This window comes from Panthera pardus, unplaced genomic scaffold (assembly GCF_024362965.1).
Source record: "Panthera pardus isolate Hobbes unplaced genomic scaffold, ASM2436296v1 HiC_scaffold_27, whole genome shotgun sequence".
Lineage (NCBI taxonomy): Eukaryota > Metazoa > Chordata > Mammalia > Carnivora > Felidae > Panthera > Panthera pardus.
Window position 1 is genome coordinate 64,308,580 of NW_026526843.1, and position 20,505 is coordinate 64,329,084.

Sequence of the window (20,505 nt, forward strand, 5' to 3'; positions counted from 1 at the left end):
TCTAATCCTGGACTTGTGTTGTTGGGAGTTTTTTGATTATCGGTTCAATTTAGTTGCTGGTAATTGGTCTGCTCAAATTGTTTTTTTCTTCTTGCTTCACTTTTGGTAAGTTGCATGTTTCTAAGAATTTATCCATTTCTTCTAAGTTGTCCACTTGTTGTCATATAATTTTTCATAATATTCTTTTATGATCCCTTGTGTTTCTGTGGTGTCAGTTTTTATTTCTCCTCTTTCATTTCCTATTGTATTCATTTAAGCATTCTGTCTCTTTTCTTTTGGATGAGTCTGAATAAATGTTTATCAATTTTGTTGATCTTTTCAATGAACCATCTCCTTGTTTTATTTATATGTTCTATTGTGGATTTTTGTTTTTATTTTATTTATTTCTCCTGTAATCATTATTATTTCTTTCCTTTTAATGACTTTGGGATTTGTTGGCCCTTTTCTAACTCTTTTAGGTATAAGGTTAGATCATTTATTTGAGATTTTTCCTTCTTCTTATGGTAGGCCTCTATTGCTAGAAACTTCTCTCTTAGAACTGCTTTGGTTGCATCCCAAAGATCTTGAACCATTGTGTTTTAATTTTTATTTATCTCCATGTAGTTTTTTATTTCCTGCTTGAATTCTTAGTTGATCCATTTATTGTTTAGTAACATATAATTTAACCTCGATTCTTAGTTGACCCATTTATTGTTTAGTAACATATAATTTAACCTCGATGTATTTTTTACAGATTTTTTTCTTTAATTTCAGAGAGAGAGAGAGAGCATGAGTGGAGAAGAGGGGCAGAAGTCACGAGAGAGAAAGAGAATCTCAAGCGGGCTCTGTACCAAGTGTGGAGCCACACGTGGGGCTTAATCCCACAAACCATGAAATCATGACCTGAGCTGAAATCAAGAGTTGGACGCTCAACCAACTAAGCCACCCAGGTGCCCCATCTTGTTTTTATTTCTAGTTTTATAGTGTTGAGGATGGAAAAGATTCATGATATGACTTTAGTATTTTTAATTTGTTGGGACTTGTTTTCTGGCCTAACCTGTGATCTATTCTAGAGAATGTTCCCTATGCACTTGAAAAGAAAGTGTATTTGTATATTTTAAGATGGAATGTTTTGAGTATATCTGTTAGATCCATCTGGTCCAATGTGTCATTAAAGCCACTGTTTTCTTGTTGATTTTCTATTTGCATTATATCCATTATTGTAAGTGGAGTTTTAAAGTCTCCCACTATTATTGTATTATTATTGGTTACTTACTTTATGTTTGTTAGTAGCTGCTTTATGTTTTTGGGTGCTTCCATGTTAGGTGAATAAATATTTACAATTGTATGTCTTATTGTTGGATTGTTCACTCTGTGATTATGTAGTTTCTTTCCTTGTCTCTTGTTACAGTGTTTGTTTAAAAATCTATTTTATCCAATATAAGTATTCCTACCCCATCTTTTATTTAAGTTACATGTGTATCATACATGATTTTTATGCCTTCACTTTCAATCTGCATGTGTTTTTAGGTCTGAAATGAGTTGATTGTAGACAGGATATAGATGGATCTTGCTTTTTTATCCATTCTTTCACCCTATGTCTTTTTATTGGAATGTTTAGTCCACTTACATTCAAAGTAATTATTGATAGGTTTGCATTTATTGTCATTTTGTTACTAGTTTTATGGTTGTTTTTGTAGTTCTTCTCTTGCTTTGTGGTTTGATGGCTTCCTTTAGAGATATGCTTAGATTCCTTCCTCTTTATTTTTGGATATCCATTATAGGGTTTTGTGTTGTTGTTAGTATTAGCTTTATATATGGTATTCTGTACACACAGAAGTTCATATTAAGTTGATGCCTTCTTAAATTTGAACCCTTCTAAAAGCACTAAATTTTTACTATCTCCCTCATATTTTATGCATATGGTGTCATGCTTTACATCCTTTTGTTTTGTGAATACTTTGCTGTTTTTAACATTCTCTCCTTATCACTATATTTTTCCATTTTAATTATTATGTGTCTGGGAGTGGACCTTATTGTGTTGATTTTTGGGAGGCTCTCTGTACCTCCTGGATCTGGATGTCTGTTTTCTTCCCCAGATTAGGGAAGTTTTGAGCTTTTATTTCTTCAAATAAATTTTCTTTCCCCTTTTCTTTCTCTTCTCTTTCTGGGATCCATATAATGTGAATATCATTATGCTTGATGATGATGTTGCTGAGTTTTCTTAGTGTATTCTCATTTTTATTATTCTTTTTTTCTTTTTCCTGCTCCATTTAGTTGTGTTTTTGATTATTATGTTTTCCAGATCACTTATTTGTTCTTGTGCTTCTTCTTATCTCCTATTTATTCCCTCTAGTGTATTTTTAATGCCAGTTATTGAGTTCTTCATCTCTGATTGGTTTTTAAAAAGTGTTTTATATCTATTTTGAGGGTCTCACTGAGGTTCTTCACTGTTTTCTCAAGTGTAGTGAATAACTTTATGACCATTACTTTAAATTCTTTATCAGGCATATTATTTATCTCCATTTTGTTTAGCTTCCCTGCTGTGATTTTGTCCTGTTCTTTCATTTAGGATATATTTCTCTGTCTTCTCATCTTGTCTAACTCTCTGTGTCCATTTCTATGTGTTAGGAAAGTCAGCTACATTTCTTGCTCTTGAATGTTGTGGCCTTATGAAGAAGAGGTCCTCTAGTGTCCTGCCATATACTGTTTGTTCCCTGTTTACCCAAAGCTGCCCCTTCAGAGTTGTCGCCTATGTGTGTTGTGTGTGTTCTATTGTTGTGGTTAACCTGCATTTGCCTTCAGTCCAGTCATCTGCACCGATCCTTTGCCTGCTTTGGACAGTGTTTGATCCTTGTGTTGTTAAGGTCCAATCTGGAGCAGCCTTGGGCTTGAGTTGAGTTAGGCCAATTGTTTTTCATAGCTGTAGTCATACCAAACAGCAAGGTACTCTCCCTGTGTTGTCCCCTGCGAGGCTTTCATTGGTGGGCAGGACATGTAGTCAGAGTAGATGTCTGCCCCCAGCCTACTGTTAAGACTACAGTGGAGCTGTGTGTGGTTATGTTCCCCTTTCCACATAAAAAGAGCCACTTTGGGGTGGTGCTGGTCACTGTCAGGGCTTCTTACACAATGCCATGCTTGTGGCACTACTTTGGATCTACTCCTGCTAAGTGAAGGTTGGATGGTGCGGATCTGTAGGGGGACACAGATGTAGGGCATGTTGTTAGCAAACCAAGTGATGTGTTTGTGTCAAGGGGAACACAGATGCAGGGCATGTTGTTAGCAAACTGATGTGTTTGTGTCAGTTACTTCAGGTGTCTATGTATCTAGGCTAGGGTGTGTGGAAGGAAAATGCTTCCTGCCAGCTCTTTTGTTCTTGAGAAGTCTCCTAAAGATCTCTGTGCCTCCAGCACACATTCTGAGGTTAATAAATAAATCTCCTTCCCAAATACCCCAGGCCTTTTTCAAACTGCTGCTTCTATGCTAGATCTTGATGGGATTGTTTGTTATTCTGTCTCTTTAGGGGTGTAGACTCAGTTGCTTATCACCCTTTGGCTATCCCAGAGATGAGCACACTTATTTCTAAAGGTGCAGGTGTTAAGCCCCACTACTTGCATAAACTTACATATTTAAGCCCTTCTGATTTTCATAGCCAAATTTTATTGGGAATTTGTCATGCTTGAGGTTCCTGGTGTGGAGTCTGCTCCTTACCTTTCTCATTTCTTGTGGTTTTCCTCCCTCTGCTATACAGTCTCATGGGTCACTTTGGTTCCCAATCTCATCTCTGCCTTTCCTACCATCTTCAGTATGGTCTCTTCTCTACAATTAGCTGTGGAGAGTATGATCTGCAAGTCTTGGGATCATTTTCTGAGTTATTTACACTTATGTAGCTGTTATCTAGGTGTATCTATGGAATGAAGTGAGCTTAGCATCCTACTACTCTTCTCTCTTCCCTGTAAATATATCTCAAATATTCTTTATCCATTCATCTTCCCAGGGACGTGTGGGTTGCTCCCATATCATGGCTATTGTAAATATAGCCTCAATAAACATAGATACATATATATTTCTGAATTAGTGTTTTTATTTCCTTTGGGTGATACCCAGTAGTGGAATTACTGGATCATATGGTATCTATGTCTAATTTTTGTAAGCAATCTTCATACACTTTTCCATAGAGGTTGCACCAATTCACATTGTCTCCAACTATGCACAAGTTTCCCTTTTCTACACATCCTTGCCAACATTTGTTATTTCTTGTCTTCAATACTAGCCATTCTGATTGGTGTCAGAGGATCTCTCATTGTGGTTTTGACTACCATTTCCCTAATGGCTAGAGACGTTGAACATCTTTTCATGTCTGTTGGCCATCTGGGTGTCTCCTTTGGAAAAAAAAATGTCTATCCATTTCTTCTGCTCATTTTTAATTGATTTTTTTTTTGTTTTTTGGGTGTTGAGTTTTATAAATTCTTTATATATTTTCAATTCTACCCTCTTATCAGATATAACATTTGCAAATATGTTCTCCAATATTTCTGTTTTGCTTAATTAATGCTTTTCTTTGCTATGCAAAAGCTTTTTATTTTAGTGTATTGCAAATAGTTTATTTTTGCCTTTGTTTCCCTTACCTGAAGCAACATATCCAGAAAAATTCTGCTAAGACCAACATTCAAGAGATTACTGCTCATATTTTCTTTTAGGATTCTATGGTCTCAGGTCTCACATTTAGGTCTTTAATCTACCTTGAGTTTATATTTGTGTATTATGTGAGAAAGTGGCCCAGTTTCATTCTTTTGCATGTTACTGTCCAGTTTTCCCAGAAGCATTTATTGAAGAGACTCTTTTTCCCATTGTATACTCTTGTCTAGTTTGTCTTAATTAACCATATAAGCATGGATTTTTCTCTGGGTTCTCTATCTTGTTCCATCAATCTATGTATCTATTTTTGTGCCAGTACCATACCTTTTTGATTACTACAGCACTGTAGTATATTTTGAAATCTGGGATTTTGATACCTCCAGCTTTGTTCTTTTTCTAAAGATTGCTTTTGATATTCAGAGTCATTTTTAGTTCCATACACAATTAGGATTATTAGTTTTAGTTCTGTGACACATACTATAGGTATTTTAACAGAATTTGCATGGAATCTGAAGACTGGGATAGTATGAACATTTTAACATTATTAATTCTTTCAATCCATGAGCATGGCATATCTTTCCATTTGTTTGTGTTGTCTTCAATTTTTTCATCAATGTCCTATAGTTTTCAAAATATAGCTTTTTCACTGGCTCAATTAAATTTATTCCTGGATATTTTACTCTTTTTGCTACAATTGTAAATTGAATTGATTCCTTAATTTCTCTTTCTTCTACTTTCTTATTAGTGTATAGAAACACAACAGATTTTGATATATTCATTTTATATCCCACAACGTAACTAGATTCATTTGTTCTAATAATTTTTTGTAGAATCTTTAAAGTTTTCTATATATACTATCATGTCATCTGCAAATAGCAACATTTTAAATTCTACTTTACCTATTTAGGTACCTTTTATTTCTTTTGCATGTCTGATTGTTGTGGCTAGAACCTCCAGTACTATGTTGAATAAAAGTACTAAGAGGGAACTCCTCTGTCTTATTCATGATCTTCTCATGAATTCCATTTTTCACAATTGGGTAAGATGTAACTGTGGGTTTTTCATATGTGGCTTATAATATTTTGAGGTATGTTTCCTTTAACTCCACTTTATTGAGATATTTTTTTCATGAATGAATGTTAAATTTTGTCAAATGATTTTTCTGCACCTATTGAGATGATCATATGGTTTGTGTTCTTTCTCATGTTGATGTGATATATCACGATTTGTGAATATTGAATCACCCTTTCGACCCTGGAATAATTCCCACTTGATCTTGGTGAATTATTTTTTTAAGATATTGTTGTATTCGGTTTGCTAATATTTTGTTGAGAATTTTTGCATCTATGTTTATCAGAGATGTTGGCCTGTAGATTTAATCCTTTTTTTGTAGTGTCTTTGTATGGTTTTGGTATCAGGGTAATTCTGACCTTGTTTAATAAATTTGGAAGTTTTTCTTCCTCTTCTATTTTTTGAAATAGTTTGAGTATAATGGATATTAACTCCTCTATAAATGTTTGGTAAAATTCACTTGTGAAGCCATGTATTCATGGACTTTTGTTTGTTGGAAGTTTTTGTTCATTACTACTTCAATTTCATTACTAGCCATTGATCTGTTCAAATTTTTTATTACCTCCTGCTTCAGATATAGAAGATTATGTGTTTCCAAAAATTTATTTATTTCTTATAGGTTGTCCAAATTGTTGGCATATAATTTTCCATACTATTCTTTTTTAATTCTTTGTATTTCTGTGGTGTCATTTGTTATTTGTCTTCCTTCATTTCTGATTTTATTTAAGGCTTTCTTTTTTCTATGAGTCTTGCTAAAGGCTTACCTTTTTTATGTTTTCAAAGAACCAACTCTTGGTTTCATTGATCTTTTCTATTTTTTTTTCAGTCTCTACTTCACTTATTCTTTTCTTTAATATTTATTATTTCTTTACTTCTATTGGCTTTGGGCTTTTGTCCTTTTTCTAGTTCCTTAGGTGTAATTTTAGATTATTTGTTTGAGATTATTTCTGTTTCTTAACGTAGGCCTCTATTGCCAAAAATTTCTCTCTTAAACCTTCTTTGTTTTTCTGCATCCGAAAGACTTTGAACCTCTGTGTTTTCATTGTCATTTGTCTTCATTAATTTTTTAAATTTCTTTTTTGATTTCTTTATTGACCCATTGGTTGTTTAGTAACATGTAGTTTAGCTCTCAAGAGTTTTTGCTCTTTTCCATATTTTTCTTGCAATTGATTTCTTGTTTTATACCATTTTCTTTGGAAAAGATGTTTGATGTGATTTCAATCTTCATAAATTCAATGAGACTTCTTTTGTGGCCTAACATGTGATCTATCCTGGAGAATGTTCGATGTGCACTTGAAAATATTGTGTATTTTGCTGTTTTGGGATGGAATGTTCTGCATACATCTGTTAGGTCCACCCAATCTACTGTGTAGTTCAAAGTCATTGCCTCCCTGTTGATTTTTGTCTGGATGATATATCCACTGATATAAGTGGGTGTTTAAATCCCCTACTATTATTGTATTACTGTCAACTTTTCCTTTTAAGTCTGTTAATATTTGCTTTGTGTACTAGGTGGTCTTATGTTGGGTGCATAGAAATTTACAATTGTTATAGCCTCTTGGTGGATTGGTGCTTTTATCACTGTGTAATGCACATCTTTGTCTCTTGTTACAGTCTTTGTTTTAAAATCTATTTTGTCTGATATAAGTATTGCTACCTGAGCTTTTTTTCACACCCATTTACATGTAATGTCTTTTTCCATTCCTTCACTTTCAGTTTCTGTGTGTCTTCAGTTCTGAATGGAATCTCTTGTAGGTAGCATATAGATGGGTTATGGTTTTGTTTCTATTCATTCAATCACATTGTCCTTTGATTGGAGCTGGAATATTATTTTGCTAAATTTGTCTGATACATACCTTATTCTAAGTGGCCTATCATATTGTGATTATGTCCTTTGACAAACTGCAGGGAAACGTTATCATATTTCCCCATTGTTGCATGCCAAAATGTGCATTCAGAACTAGGCAGCTGCCTTGCCTACAAATACTGCCCATTTAGACTGCCTCATCTGCTCCCCCTCACCTTCAACTTCTGTGTGCTTACATTGGAATTCCTGACCATGACTTCTTGCCACTGCAAGCCCTTGCCACAATTTCCTTTGACGTTATTACGTTTTCTTCCATCATGTTTCTTCCTGATATTATTATGATCTCTTCCATGATTCTTCCCATCACTATTGTTACTTCTTACAACACACTTCATTTCCATTTTCCTTCTACAACACCAGGAAGACACTTCACAAACACTGTCAATACTTTAATCCAATGAGCTGGAGAAGCCACCTACACACTGGGAATCAGAAATCCTGGACTAGTCATTTGATTTCTAATCATCTGTACCCCCCTTAAGTGCTTACTTGATGATATATTCAATTTCAACTAATACAAATTAACAAGAATGTCTTTGCTCCCAGTTTTCCTTCATTTAGATGCCCCACCCAATTTTTGCTCAAATGATCCTCAAGGAGTCATTTTGGAGGCACAAACAGCTCTTGGCCTACAGACGTTTTAACTGCATTATCAAGTCTGGTATAGAAGAAATATCCAATAAATGTGTACAAATTACTGGGTTTCTTGCTGGAGGCTCTGTTGAATGCTTTATATGGGAACCTCTGCCTTTACCTTTTATTGCAGGTCTACATTGCAAGGCTTTCACATCATACATTATTTTTCCCCTAGCCCTCTGATTGGCTTCCCCTGGTCCATGTATTACAATGCACAATTGTCTCCCTTGAACTGTCACTGAACATTTATCCTACATGTTACAAATGCCCTGCTTTTGCTACTATGGCTAGTTACCAATGACCCAAAAGAGCTATGTTCATTCCCTTAGTCCTGGGAATTTCAGTTTTACTAGGATTGACTGGGTTGAGCACTGGTACAATGGCCATAGCCACCCAAACTTGGGTAACTGAGGCTAGTTAACAATTATCAGCTATCTTACCCCAACATGCACAATGGCTACATAAAACCCTGTCCCTTGTGCAACAGGCTTATGGGTCTCTTCCTCAGGACAAGTTCAAACCTACTTACACCAGATAGCCCAATATGTTAACATATTCCACAATGTTACCCAAATCTTTGAATAGACTTCCACAGCCCTTTGAGCTCACTGATCTATTTGTCATGACTGGACCCTACAAGTTAGGGACAATGACTGTAGACTGTATTTGAGACTATTGTCTCTTTAATTATTATAGGAATTGTTATTATAACCTAATTAGATATGTACTTTCTTGGTTAACATATGCCACATCCTCGAATTTTAATATATCTACTATCCAAACTGATAATATTTTCGCCATTAACTCTGATGCCTCAGCATCACAGGGAGGATTAACGGTGTAAGAGCTTACCAAAAAGCTCTTTTGCTTATACTGTAAGGGTTTGACATTAAGCTTTTGATGTCTGAAGCAACCACTTTAAAGACATTCATCTTGAATAAATACATGGGCACCTACACAACTAGATAAAAAGCCAGGCTTCCCTATTCATGAAATTCCCCTTTGTAGAAAGTTCTGGTTCACCTAAATAAGTGTTTGGCTGACCACTTGCTTTTCACTTCCTGCAGTTTAATTCCCACTGTATGTTTTAAATTCATCTATTAGAACAAGACAGGGATGTCCACACTCACCACTGTTATTTAACATAGTACTAGAAGTCCTAGCCTCAGCAATCAGACAACAAAAAGAAATAAAAAGCATCCAAATCAGCAAGGAAGAAGTGAAAAATTCACTATTTATTGATGACATGATACTCTACATAGAAAAACCAAAAGACTCCACCAAAAAACTGCTAGAACTGATACAGGAACTTACTAAAGTCACAGGATACAAAATCAATGTACAGAAATCTGTTGAATTTATATATGCCAATAATGAAGCGGCAGAAAAAGAAATCAAGGAATCAGTCCCATTAACAATTACACCAGAACCCACAAGATAACTAAGAATACTCTGAAAACTACAGAACACTTATGAAAGAAATTGAAAATAATTCAAAGAAACGGAAAACATTCCATGCCCAAGAATTGGAAGAACAAATATTGTTAAAATGTCAATACTACCCAAAGCAATCTACACATTTAATGCAGTCCTTCTCAAAATAACACCAGCATTTTTCTCAGCTAGAACAAACAATTCTAAAATTTGTATGGAACAAAAAAATAGCCTGAATAGCTAAAGTAATTTTGAAAAAGAAAACCAAAGCTGGAGGCATCACAATTCCAGTCTTCAAGCTGTATTACAAAGCTGTTATCATCAAGACAACACGGTACTGACACAAAAACAGACACATAGATCAATGTAACAGAAGAGACAACCCAGAAATTGACCCACAAATGTATGGCCAACTAACCTTTGACAAAGCAGGAAAGAATATCCAGTGGAAAAAAAGACAGTCTCGTCAACAAATGGTGTTGGGAAAACTGGACAGTGACATGCAAAAGAATGAACTTAAACCACTTTCTTAAACCATGCACAAAAATAAATTCAAAATAAATGAAAGACCTAAATGTGAATCAGGAAACCATCAAAATCCTAGAGGAGAACACAGGCAGCCGTCTCTTTGACCTCGGCTGTAGCAACCCCTTACTAGATATGTCTCTGGAGGCAAGAGAAACAAAAGTAAAAATGAACTGTTGGGACTTCATTAAGATAAAAAGCTTTTGCGAGGAAAGGAAATAATCAACAAAACTAAAAGGGAACCTTCGGAATGGGAGAAGATATTTGCAAATGACACATCCGATAAAGGGTTGGTATCCAAAATCTATAAAGAACTTAAAACTCAATACCCCAAAAAACAAATAACCCAGTTAAAAAATGGGTAGAAGACATGAATAGACATTTTTCCAAGAAGACTTCCACATGGTTTGCAGACACATGAAAAAATGCTCAACATCACTGATCATCAGGAAAATAGAAATCAAAACTATGATGAGTTATCACCTCACACCAGAGTAGCTAAAATTAACAACAAAGTAAAAAACAGGTTTTGGCAAGGATGTGGAGAATGGGGAACCCTCTTACACTGTTGGTGGGAATGCAAACTGGTGCAGCCACTCTGGAATACAATATGAAGTTTTCTCAAAAAGTTAAAAATATAATAATCCTATGATCCAGCAATGGCACTACTAGGTATTTACCTAAAGGATACAAAAATACTGATTTGAAGAGATACATGCACCCTGATGTTTATAGGAACATTTTGGCAGTAGCCAAATTATGTAAAGAAACCAAATGTACAGAAATTAGTGAATACATAAAGAAGAAGTGGTATAGATATACAATGGAATATTAGCCATCAAAAAGTATGAAATCTTACCATTTGCAATGACGTGGATGGAGTTATAGTATGTTATGCTAAGCAAAATAAGACATTCAAAGAAAGACAAGTACCATATGACTTCACTCATATGTGGAATTTAAGAAATAAAACAAATGAACATGGGGGTAGGGGAAGAGAGGCAAACTGGGAAACAGACTCTTAACTATATAGCACAAACTGAGGGTTGTTGGAAAGGAGGTGGGTGGAGGAATGGGTTGAATGGATTGAATGGGTGATGGGTATTAAGGAGGGAAATTGTGTTGTGCACTAGGTGTTGCATGCAGGTAACTAGTCTCTGAATTCTGCACCTGAAACTAATATTACACTGTATGTTTACTATTTGAAATTTAAATACAAATTTGGAAAAAAATAAGGAAACGTTTACTGATAAAATAATAATCACCTGAGATCTCTTCCCCCTATGATGTCTATCATAGCCATGTTAGTGATTTTCCTTGAAATGTCTTGTTATGTATATATTAATAAGTGCTTTTTCTAACCTTGATGGGTTTTTCTCTTACTTTATTTGTAATCTCCCTCACCATGATTATATCCCTACTCTCCTCCTTTCCTAGGTGGATCCTTCCAAATCCTTCCTTATGCTCACATATAAAATATATAAATGGTGGGAATGATTCATTACTGTTTTGTTAACAAAATGTAATGCTAGCTTATGTACTTCTCTGTATATACACCCCTAGGTATGTGAAAACTCCTACTCCAAAAATTATTCCATTTATATAGATATTTATATACTACTTCTTTGTGTGTCTCTGGTTGATATACTCCTTACTCATTATATATCTGGTTGATAGTGTAAACAGTATAAGAAAGTTGTACCGGAGGGACAGAATCTTAAAGACACTTTTTTTAAAAAAATGTTGCTGGGTTTTCTGGAATTGTTTCTCTAATCTGTTTACAGGTACTAATTCCTCTATTTTCAGTGATAAAGACCACATTGGAAATCCATGTCAAAAATTAGTAAAAGAGCTGGGGCGCCTGGTTGGCTTAGTCATTTTGTCTCAGATCATGATCTCATGGTTGATGAGATGGAGTCTTGCAACTGGCTCTGCACTGACAGCACAGAGACTGCTTGGGATTTTCTCTTTCTCTCTTTATCTCTTCCCCTTCCCTGTTCACATGTGCATACACTCTCTCTCAAAATAAATAAGTAAACTTAAAAAAAAGAAAAAGAAAAAAATCTGAGAGCTTCAGTTCTAATCTAATCTGCAAAAATGACCTGAAAGCTTTTGTCTTCCCTGAAGGAAACCCTTATCTTTTTGTAGCTACAAGGTTGTGATTTCTGAAAATCAGAGTGTCATCCTGTGAGTGGCTGAATTACAACACAAATTGGTTCACAGGTTCTCTTCTGCTAAAGTTAGGGAATTAAGTAATGGAACCTTGAGATTTAGAACAGGGACATTTGCATAGATCTCAATGAAGGTGGTGACAATACCCTCAGTCTCTCAATTCTACCGAGCCTTTTTACCAGTAGAAGTGTTACTTGGTGGTGGATTGTGTAACTCTTGTCCTTATCCTCTCAAAGGATTGTGTCTTTATCCTCTCAAAGGAAAGAGTTCAGTGGAGAGACTTGATAGGGAGTTTAAGTAGCAAAGGTTTTTATTTAACAAAAAGCAACAGTACACTCTAGAGATAAAGGAGTGGGTTGACCCAAGGAGAGGTAGCAGTGCTGAGTTTCTCATTGTGTTTTTTATGGGTGTTTATTCAGTCTCCTCCCTCCCATCTTGTTATTATTGCTCCACCCTCAGATCCACCTTGGTTTCCTCCCCTCCAACATTTGCACAACTTTGTGTTAGTCATTTTCCCATAAGCACCTAAGTGCAACCCATGGGAGTGGGGGGGGGGGAACCACAACACCAATACTATAATAACCTCAGGGTAACTAGTAGGTAGGGTCTTTGTTAAATGCACATGTTCCAAAGTTGGAGAAGTCTCTGTATCCTGTATCGTCTCTTATCAGTCTGTGTTAAACTGCAAAAGCAGTTGGTCTAAGGGAGATGGGACAGTCTCTGGGTGGAAATCAGGTGGTCCCTGGCAATTGTCCATCTTTTACCCTTCTTTCTCCCCTCCTGCTCATGTCTGCCTACTGCAACAGAAGGAACATATTTGTCCCTGCCTATGTGTTATTCCCTCTTGACCAGAAAAACCTGTAATGATATTTTCTTAGGTAAATGCCTGGGAGAGACTGCTAGTTCTCCTTAGGACCTGCTCCCACCACTTCCTCTTTGCTTCTAGACCTACATGCTTCTAGACCTATATAACTAGACTCGAGCCTCAGTAGGCCCAATGGGTGAAGCACGAAGTGTGATATATGAGTATGTGTGATATACACTAACGGAGCTGCATTATATTTTTATTTACACAGAAAATTATCTGAAGAATATGTGTGAGAATGTGTTTTAAGGGTGTGGAATCATGATAGTGGTGATGGTAATATAAAGTTGTATCAAATAAAATTGAAAAGCCAAAACTGCCTTGGTATAAAAAAGAGAAAGTAATCCAAAGCATTAGAAAGATTTGGATGTTAGAGTGGATTTATCATATAATACCTGCTCGTCCATCCCAGGAGTGTCCAAGGGACACAACTTTCATCATGATTGTGCAGAATAAACTTGTGAGGGGAACTTTAGCATCCTTGAAAAGCTCTGTGATCATTATTCCCTGTAGGTCAAATGTTACACGGGAAACTGTCACCATCAAACAAGGATCCCTAAACTCAATAGGGAGAATGGGATTTCTGGATTGCTGGGGCCAAGGTGTGGCACTTAATCACCAAAGAGAAGGTGAGCATGGTTAATGTAATGGACAGCACTGCCAAATCAGTAATCAGAATAGCCTGACTTACAGAGACCTACAGAATTAGATAATTGATCATGGAGTCCCCAAAACTGAAATAGATGGGCAGCTTATGAAATTTTTATTTGATCTGTCTGCACAGGAGTGATCTAGGCTTAGTGAACAAAGTCATTAAAACATTGAGGTAGTCCTATGATAAGTTTGCAGACTGGAACCAGTTTACAGATCCAAATGCCTTTTGAAAGAAGGTTGGGGGCATGTTCCATAGAGGAAAAACCCTACTACACTATTAGCAACTTATATTATTAATATTTCTGCCTACCTTCCCCAAAAGGATATCTGATCATTAATCAGGGGCCTGTGCAGTGGGAAAAGAAAAATAATTAGACTTTTAAGGGATTACTGAACACTGGCTTTGAACTGACAATTCCTGGAGACTTCACTGTGAATCTGCAGCACATAGAGTATGGCTTACGGAGGTCAAGTCATCACTAGAAATTTAGCACAGATCAATCTCTCTGGCTTAGTGAGTACACAAAACCTACCCTGTAGTTATTTCCCCCAGATCCAGAATTCATAATTGGAAAAGACATACTCAGCTACTGGCAGCATCCCTACATTGGTTACCTGACCTGTGTAGTGAGGGGATATTATGGTAAGAAAGACTAAGTGGAAGCCCCTATTACTGTGACTATCTCTAAATATAGTCAGCTAAAAAGAATACATTTCTAGATGGATTTCCAACTTTAGTGTACCATCAAAGACTTGAGAGATGAAAAATTAGTAATTCTCATCACATTCCCATTCAACTGGCCTGTTTGGCTAGTACAGAAGACAGATGAGTCATGAATAATAACAGTAGATCTTATAAGTTTAATCAAGTGGTGGCTCCAAGTGCAGCTTCTATTCTAAATGTGATTTTATTATTTGAACAAATTAATACATTCCCTAAACCTAGTATGCAGTTATTAATCTGTAAAATTATTTTTGTCTATACATTTAACCCTTGAGCAATGCATTGGTTGGGGCACTGAACCCCTGTGCAGTTAAAATTCTTCATATAGCCCTTGACTCCTCCAAAACATAACTAGTAATAGCTTACTGTTTACCAGAGGACCTACAGAGAGAACAAATAGCTGATTAACACATATTTTGTATATGTAATATATAGTATTCTTACAATAAAATAAGCTAAAGAAAATAAAACATTATTAAGAATATCATAAGAAATAGAGTATACATTTACAGTACTATATTGCATTTATTTTTTTTTAAATCCGTGTATAAGTGAAACCATGCAGCCCAAAGCTGTGTTGATCAAAGGCAACTGTAGTTGTTAGTAAAGACCACCAGAAGTAGTTTTCTTTAAGCTGATAGATCCAGAAATATACCTTCACTGTCCTAACTCAGTAATATATCAACTCTCCATACCTATGTCATAATTTAGTCACAGGGACCTAATTGTCTTTCTCTTCCACTGGACACCATGCTGGTCCATTAAATTGATAGTATTGTACTGATTAGACCTGGTTAACAGGGAGTATCACCTACACTTGTTACTTTAGCAAGACACTTCTGTGCCAGAAGGTGGACAGGAAATCTCACAAAAATTCAGCCACTTTCTACCTCAGTAAAATTTCTGGTGGCCACTGGTCTAGAGCACAAGATATACCTTTTAAGATGAAGAATAAGTTTTTTTCATTTACCTCATACCTCATTATCTATGCTACTCTTACCCATTCACAAGTGACTGATTTTGAATGGGGACCAGAAAAAAATGAAGATATTGCAAAAGGTCAAGGCTGCTGTGAAAACTGCATTTCCACTTCTGTCATTTGCTCCAAAAGATATGATGGGGCTTGAAAAGTAAGTGTCATGTAGAGATGATCTTTCAAGCCTTTGGAAACCCCTACAGGTGATTCACAGACTCAGGATTTGGGGCAAAACCAAGTCATCTGTGGAACATTACTCCCCTTTTGAGAAACAATTTTTGGGTTGCTTGCTACTGGGCCTTAGTAGAGACTAAACACTAAACCAGGAGCCAAAAATTTACCATATAACATAATCTGTCCATCATAAACTGGGTACTGTGGGACTCAAGCCATAAAGACAAAGTTGAGGGTCCACAACAACACTCCATTATGTGGAAGTGATATATATGAGATAAGGCTCAGCAGGTTCTTGAGGCACAAGTAAATTGCATGAAGAAGTGGCTCAAATGCCCATAAGATCCGACTTCTGCTACTTTACCTTCATTCTCTCAACCTGAATCTGTGGCCTCTTTGGGAGTTCCCTATGACTGGTTGACTGAGGAAACAAAAATTCTGCTCTATTTTACAGATGGTTCTCCACAATACACATGCATGTCCCAAAAGTGGACACCTGTAGCACTACCAGCCTATTTGGGGATAGCCCTAAAAGACAACAGTGACTCGAAATCCTCCCAATGCACAGAACTTTAAGCAGTGCTCCTACTGTTCACTTTACTTAAAAGGAGAAATGGCTGAGGTTCCTGGGTGGCTCCTCTGTTAAGCGTATGACTTTGGCTCAGGTCAAAATCCCATGGTTTGTGAGTTTGAACCCTGTATCAAGTTCTGTGCTGATAGCTCAGAGCTTCTGGATTCCGTGTCTCCCTCTCTCTGTCCCTACCCACCCCCTCTCAAAAATAAATGAACATTAAAATATTTTTAATAAAAAAAATAAGAAATGGTCAGAGGTAGGAGTGTATAGCAGTTGGTAAGTTGTGGCCAGTAGTGTGACAGGATGGCCTGGAACTTGGAAGAAACACAATTGGAAAATCAGAGATGAGATCTGGGGATGAGAAATGTGGATAGATCTCTCCAAATAAGTACAATATGAAGCTATTAGTGTACTATGTGTATGCTCATCAAAGGGTAACTTTAGCAGACAATGCTTTCACTACTCGGGTGGATAAGATGGCCCATTCTGTAGACATCCATCAGGCTCCTTTACCAGTCATGCCTCTCATTTCCAATGGGCTCATGCACAAAATGGCCATGGTTGCAAGGATGGAGGTTATTGATAGATTTTACAATATATCAACTTTGCTAGGCTGAACTACATTTCCCAGAATTCTGTGTATTGTATGTTTCCCGTTAGGATGGGCCACAAGGAAGATTCTGCCAAGATTTTGGAGATATAACAAAGGCAGCAGGCATATTGTAACATAAACACGTTATTGCTTATCTGTTGACTTAATTCAGGATGAAGCAGCAGCTGAGGTAGTTATGTGTGTATAGCTCCAGGACAAGGGAGCCTTGATTCTACAGGATACTATTGCCACCAAACTCAAAATCACTAAGAATGGACATGGGTTTCAGTCCATCCTGTTGCCTTCCAGTTTGTGTTCATGAGATTACAGCCTTCTCATGATCTTGCCTTTCTTCCTGCCCTGTGGGTTTCAAACACCTGCACTGGATGCACACAATATTACAGGGACTACTAGCCCCAATAATTATGTAAGCCAAATCATTATATCTATGTACCTATCTAGCTATCTCTATCATCATCTATATTGCTACTAGTACTACTTCTCATGTTGAAACTTGACTGATATAGTTGTTTGGAAGCCAGGTCCTTCCTTTATGTAGTGTCCTTGATTTGTTCTGGGCCTGCCTGTACCTCTTATCCCCAGTGACATCTGGTGAGCATATTACTCATGTTTTTTTTTAAAAAATCATTTGTATTTTATGATGTTTTGACATATTGGGGCCTTGCTGACCAAGGAGAGACTGCCCCTCCCAGGGAAAGCTATTTCCTTTAGATAGCATATTACTCCCCTGTGAGAATGCCTTTTATATGCAAACCAAACAGTCTGGAGCCCATACCAGCCAACTACCTCTTTTATGGAGCTTTCAGTTTAAACCACTATCCCTTTGCCCTAATATAACCTCAGGGACAGGTACCAGGCAATTAGAGAAAGTCCCTATAGCCAGGAGCCTGATGACATTATTCAAATTAGCCAACTCTAATCTGCTTACTTTAACTGCTTTGTCTTTCCCACAGAAATTCCAATGAAGACTTGCACCTATGTGTTTCTTTCATTCCTTCTGCCTCCTGACCAACCTTAGTGCATCCCCATGTGGTCATGTGTGGCATACCATGCCACAATTTCTTAAGAATTATAAGTATTAAACTCTTCATTCAAAAGCAATTATCTCCATGTCTGTCATTTCACCATACATGACTCAAATGTACCCCAGTGCTTTATAAGACAGTGGGGCAAAATTGTGGTCAAAATAGAAGGGAATCCACCCAGACAGATTTTTATGACACTCAAAGTGGTGCTATCTACTAAGCATAGTTTATTCACCAACTTTCCAGTTACATGTGAAGATAGGGATTTACTTGGTAATTTCTCTAACCAGCTGATAACTGGTGGCCCCCTACCATAAATGGCAATGTTTGGAGGAGGTGTTGGCTTTATGATAAATACTTAGAAATACATTTTTGAGAGGCAAATTCCATTTATGTGAGAATTCCCAATGGTTGCAATTAAGTTGTAAAATCATATTGAAAATTCTGATCTTCAGACAAGTACTCAGCCTTTACATCTTTTGGTCTTCATGGCTACCATGGCAGAACATTCATTCAATTGTTGTATTGATGATGTCATCCATGACAAAATAAGGACACTTGGAAGAGTCATCCTGTAGGTTCAGTATCTATGCAATGGTGTGGAGGAAAGATGTTTTTTAGTAAGCTGTGCTTATTTCCTTTTCTCCATCCATTTGAAGTTAAAACAAAGTTTTACAATTCAGAGATGAGTGACTTATTTCTTGAAGTCCAGATTCAGAATATTTCATCTTCAACTGTCTTTATACAAAAAGTTTTATTAAAGCCACCTGAAATGTACACCAGGGAAGAATTAAATACTGTCAATCAAGCTGGTGAAGATAAGTGTACCTTTGGAACAAGAACATTTTTACAGTCAATGGAAGGACGCCAGTATTTATACTACCTTGAGCTTAAACAGGAATTTTCTGAGAAAGCTGGTACCATTAGGGGACTAATAGAAATGGGAACATTGGATATAGCGTGGAAAAGAGATCTAGGTGAGATGGCAATGCTACAGACAATCCAGCTTCAAAGAGAGGCTCCAGGTTATGGAAACATGAGGCTATCTTTGGAAACAATCCCAGATACTGTAATTTTAGAAGAGCCTTTTAATATTATCTGTAAGATAACCAACTGCAGTGGTAGGAAAATGAAATTGGTTTTGAAGATGTGTGATACGGATTCTATTCGTTGGTGTGGAAGTTCAGGAAGGTATCTTGGAAAGCTGTCACCAAGTTCATCTCTCTGCTTCACCTTGACACTACTGTCCTTAAAACTGGGCCTACAAGGTGTCTCTGGCATACAGGTAACAGACAAAGTATTAAAAAAAACCTATGTCTGTGATAACCTTGCAAAGATCTGTGTAATACCTTCCACGTTTAAAATGAAAAACTGAAGAAAATTACTAGTGTTATGCTTTCCACAGACACGTTTTACATACATTTTTCAGCATTAAAATCATCAATAGCAAATATACAGATTATTTTCATTTACTTCCTTTGAGACTGTGAATGCCTGTGATAATTAAACATTTGTTGATTTCAAAAAAAGAGCAATCTGTCGATTTCCATCTTATATTAAGTACACTCTAACATTTCTTGTTTTAGTAAAGCTGCTATTGAGAACATAAAATCTTAGCAGTATATTGATAATTTAAATGATTATTATGGTTTATTTGCCAAGAGTTCAATTTATCATGTCTTATTTTTTTCCTTTCTCCTTTTCAGTCAATAGAGAACTATTGATGACAGTGCTAAATAAAATTCAGGATGACTCTCATTATTTAAACATGTTGACATTTACTACTTGGAAATGACAATATTTTAAAGTTGTATTCGAAATTATTAGGGCTTACATTTTTTTTACACACTGAACTGGCTCTTTTTCACTTATTTTTCTTGGTAAAATTTTATGAACTTGTGGAGTTATTTTCTTCAGTTTTTATGCCTGCAAGGGCCCTTGTGAATCCTACCTGGATTAGTCAGTTGGTTTTTAACAATTAGTGTAATGGGTTTTCACTTTTATTCGAAGCCAAAATCAGCCTTGTTTATATATGTACATCCACATACACACACCTAAAATGTGCTACTTCCTTTCTTAAGTAGATTTAGTAGGTTTAGTAGGTTTGCAAATTTTGGGATGAGGTTTGGAACTCTGAACTAAAATGGTCACTTCCATAAGTGCAAGAACAGTCATTTGTTCCCACCTCTGTCTCCCACAAAAATATGGATCTCCTAATTACTATTGAGGTTGGTATGATAAAGAGGTGTGCAATAAAAATATTTTATTGCGATCTGTAAAAAAAATTACCCTATCTTTTACTCACATGTCAGTTTTTCGTTAGAAAAATAAAATCATCTCAGACATTAATCATTAACTTTTGAAAATACAAGATCCATACTTCAATGATGATATTTTCCTCGAGTCTCTACCCTTCCACATTGTGTTTCTTTTAATGATTATGCACTAATTTCTTAGTTTAGAAGCAATTCATGAATGCATTATACATAGAAATGACAGAAATTATAAGCCCCCTCCATTTGGTCCTTTAGGCCCAAGAATAGTAATGGACTTTCTCATATTAACTTTTGGTTACTGT

At 36.2% G+C, this 20,505-nt stretch overlaps 1 protein-coding gene and 1 long non-coding RNA gene across 2 annotated transcripts; both read left to right on the forward strand.

Annotated features, from left to right (window-relative positions):
* The first annotated feature begins 766 nt into the window (after positions 1 to 766).
* On the forward strand, positions 767 to 18,003 carry LOC128773818 (uncharacterized). Its single transcript, XR_008418229.1, has 2 exons — positions 767 to 929; positions 17,856 to 18,003. It is a non-coding gene; the product is annotated as an uncharacterized LOC128773818 (long non-coding RNA).
* A 534-nt stretch (positions 18,004 to 18,537) lies between these two features.
* On the forward strand, positions 18,538 to 19,302 carry LOC128773920 (trafficking protein particle complex subunit 13-like). Its single transcript, XM_053892095.1, has one exon. The coding sequence runs from the start codon at positions 18,538 to 18,540 to the stop codon at positions 19,300 to 19,302; it is 765 nt and encodes a 254-aa protein (XP_053748070.1).
* The last annotated feature ends 1,203 nt before the right edge of the window (positions 19,303 to 20,505 follow it).

Bases quoted from the DNA above. Each gene is read 5' to 3' on its own strand.
- LOC128773920 (XM_053892095.1), top strand. From the start codon at position 18,538: ATGTTTTTTAGTAAGCTGTGCTTATTTCCTTTTCTCCATCCATTTGAA.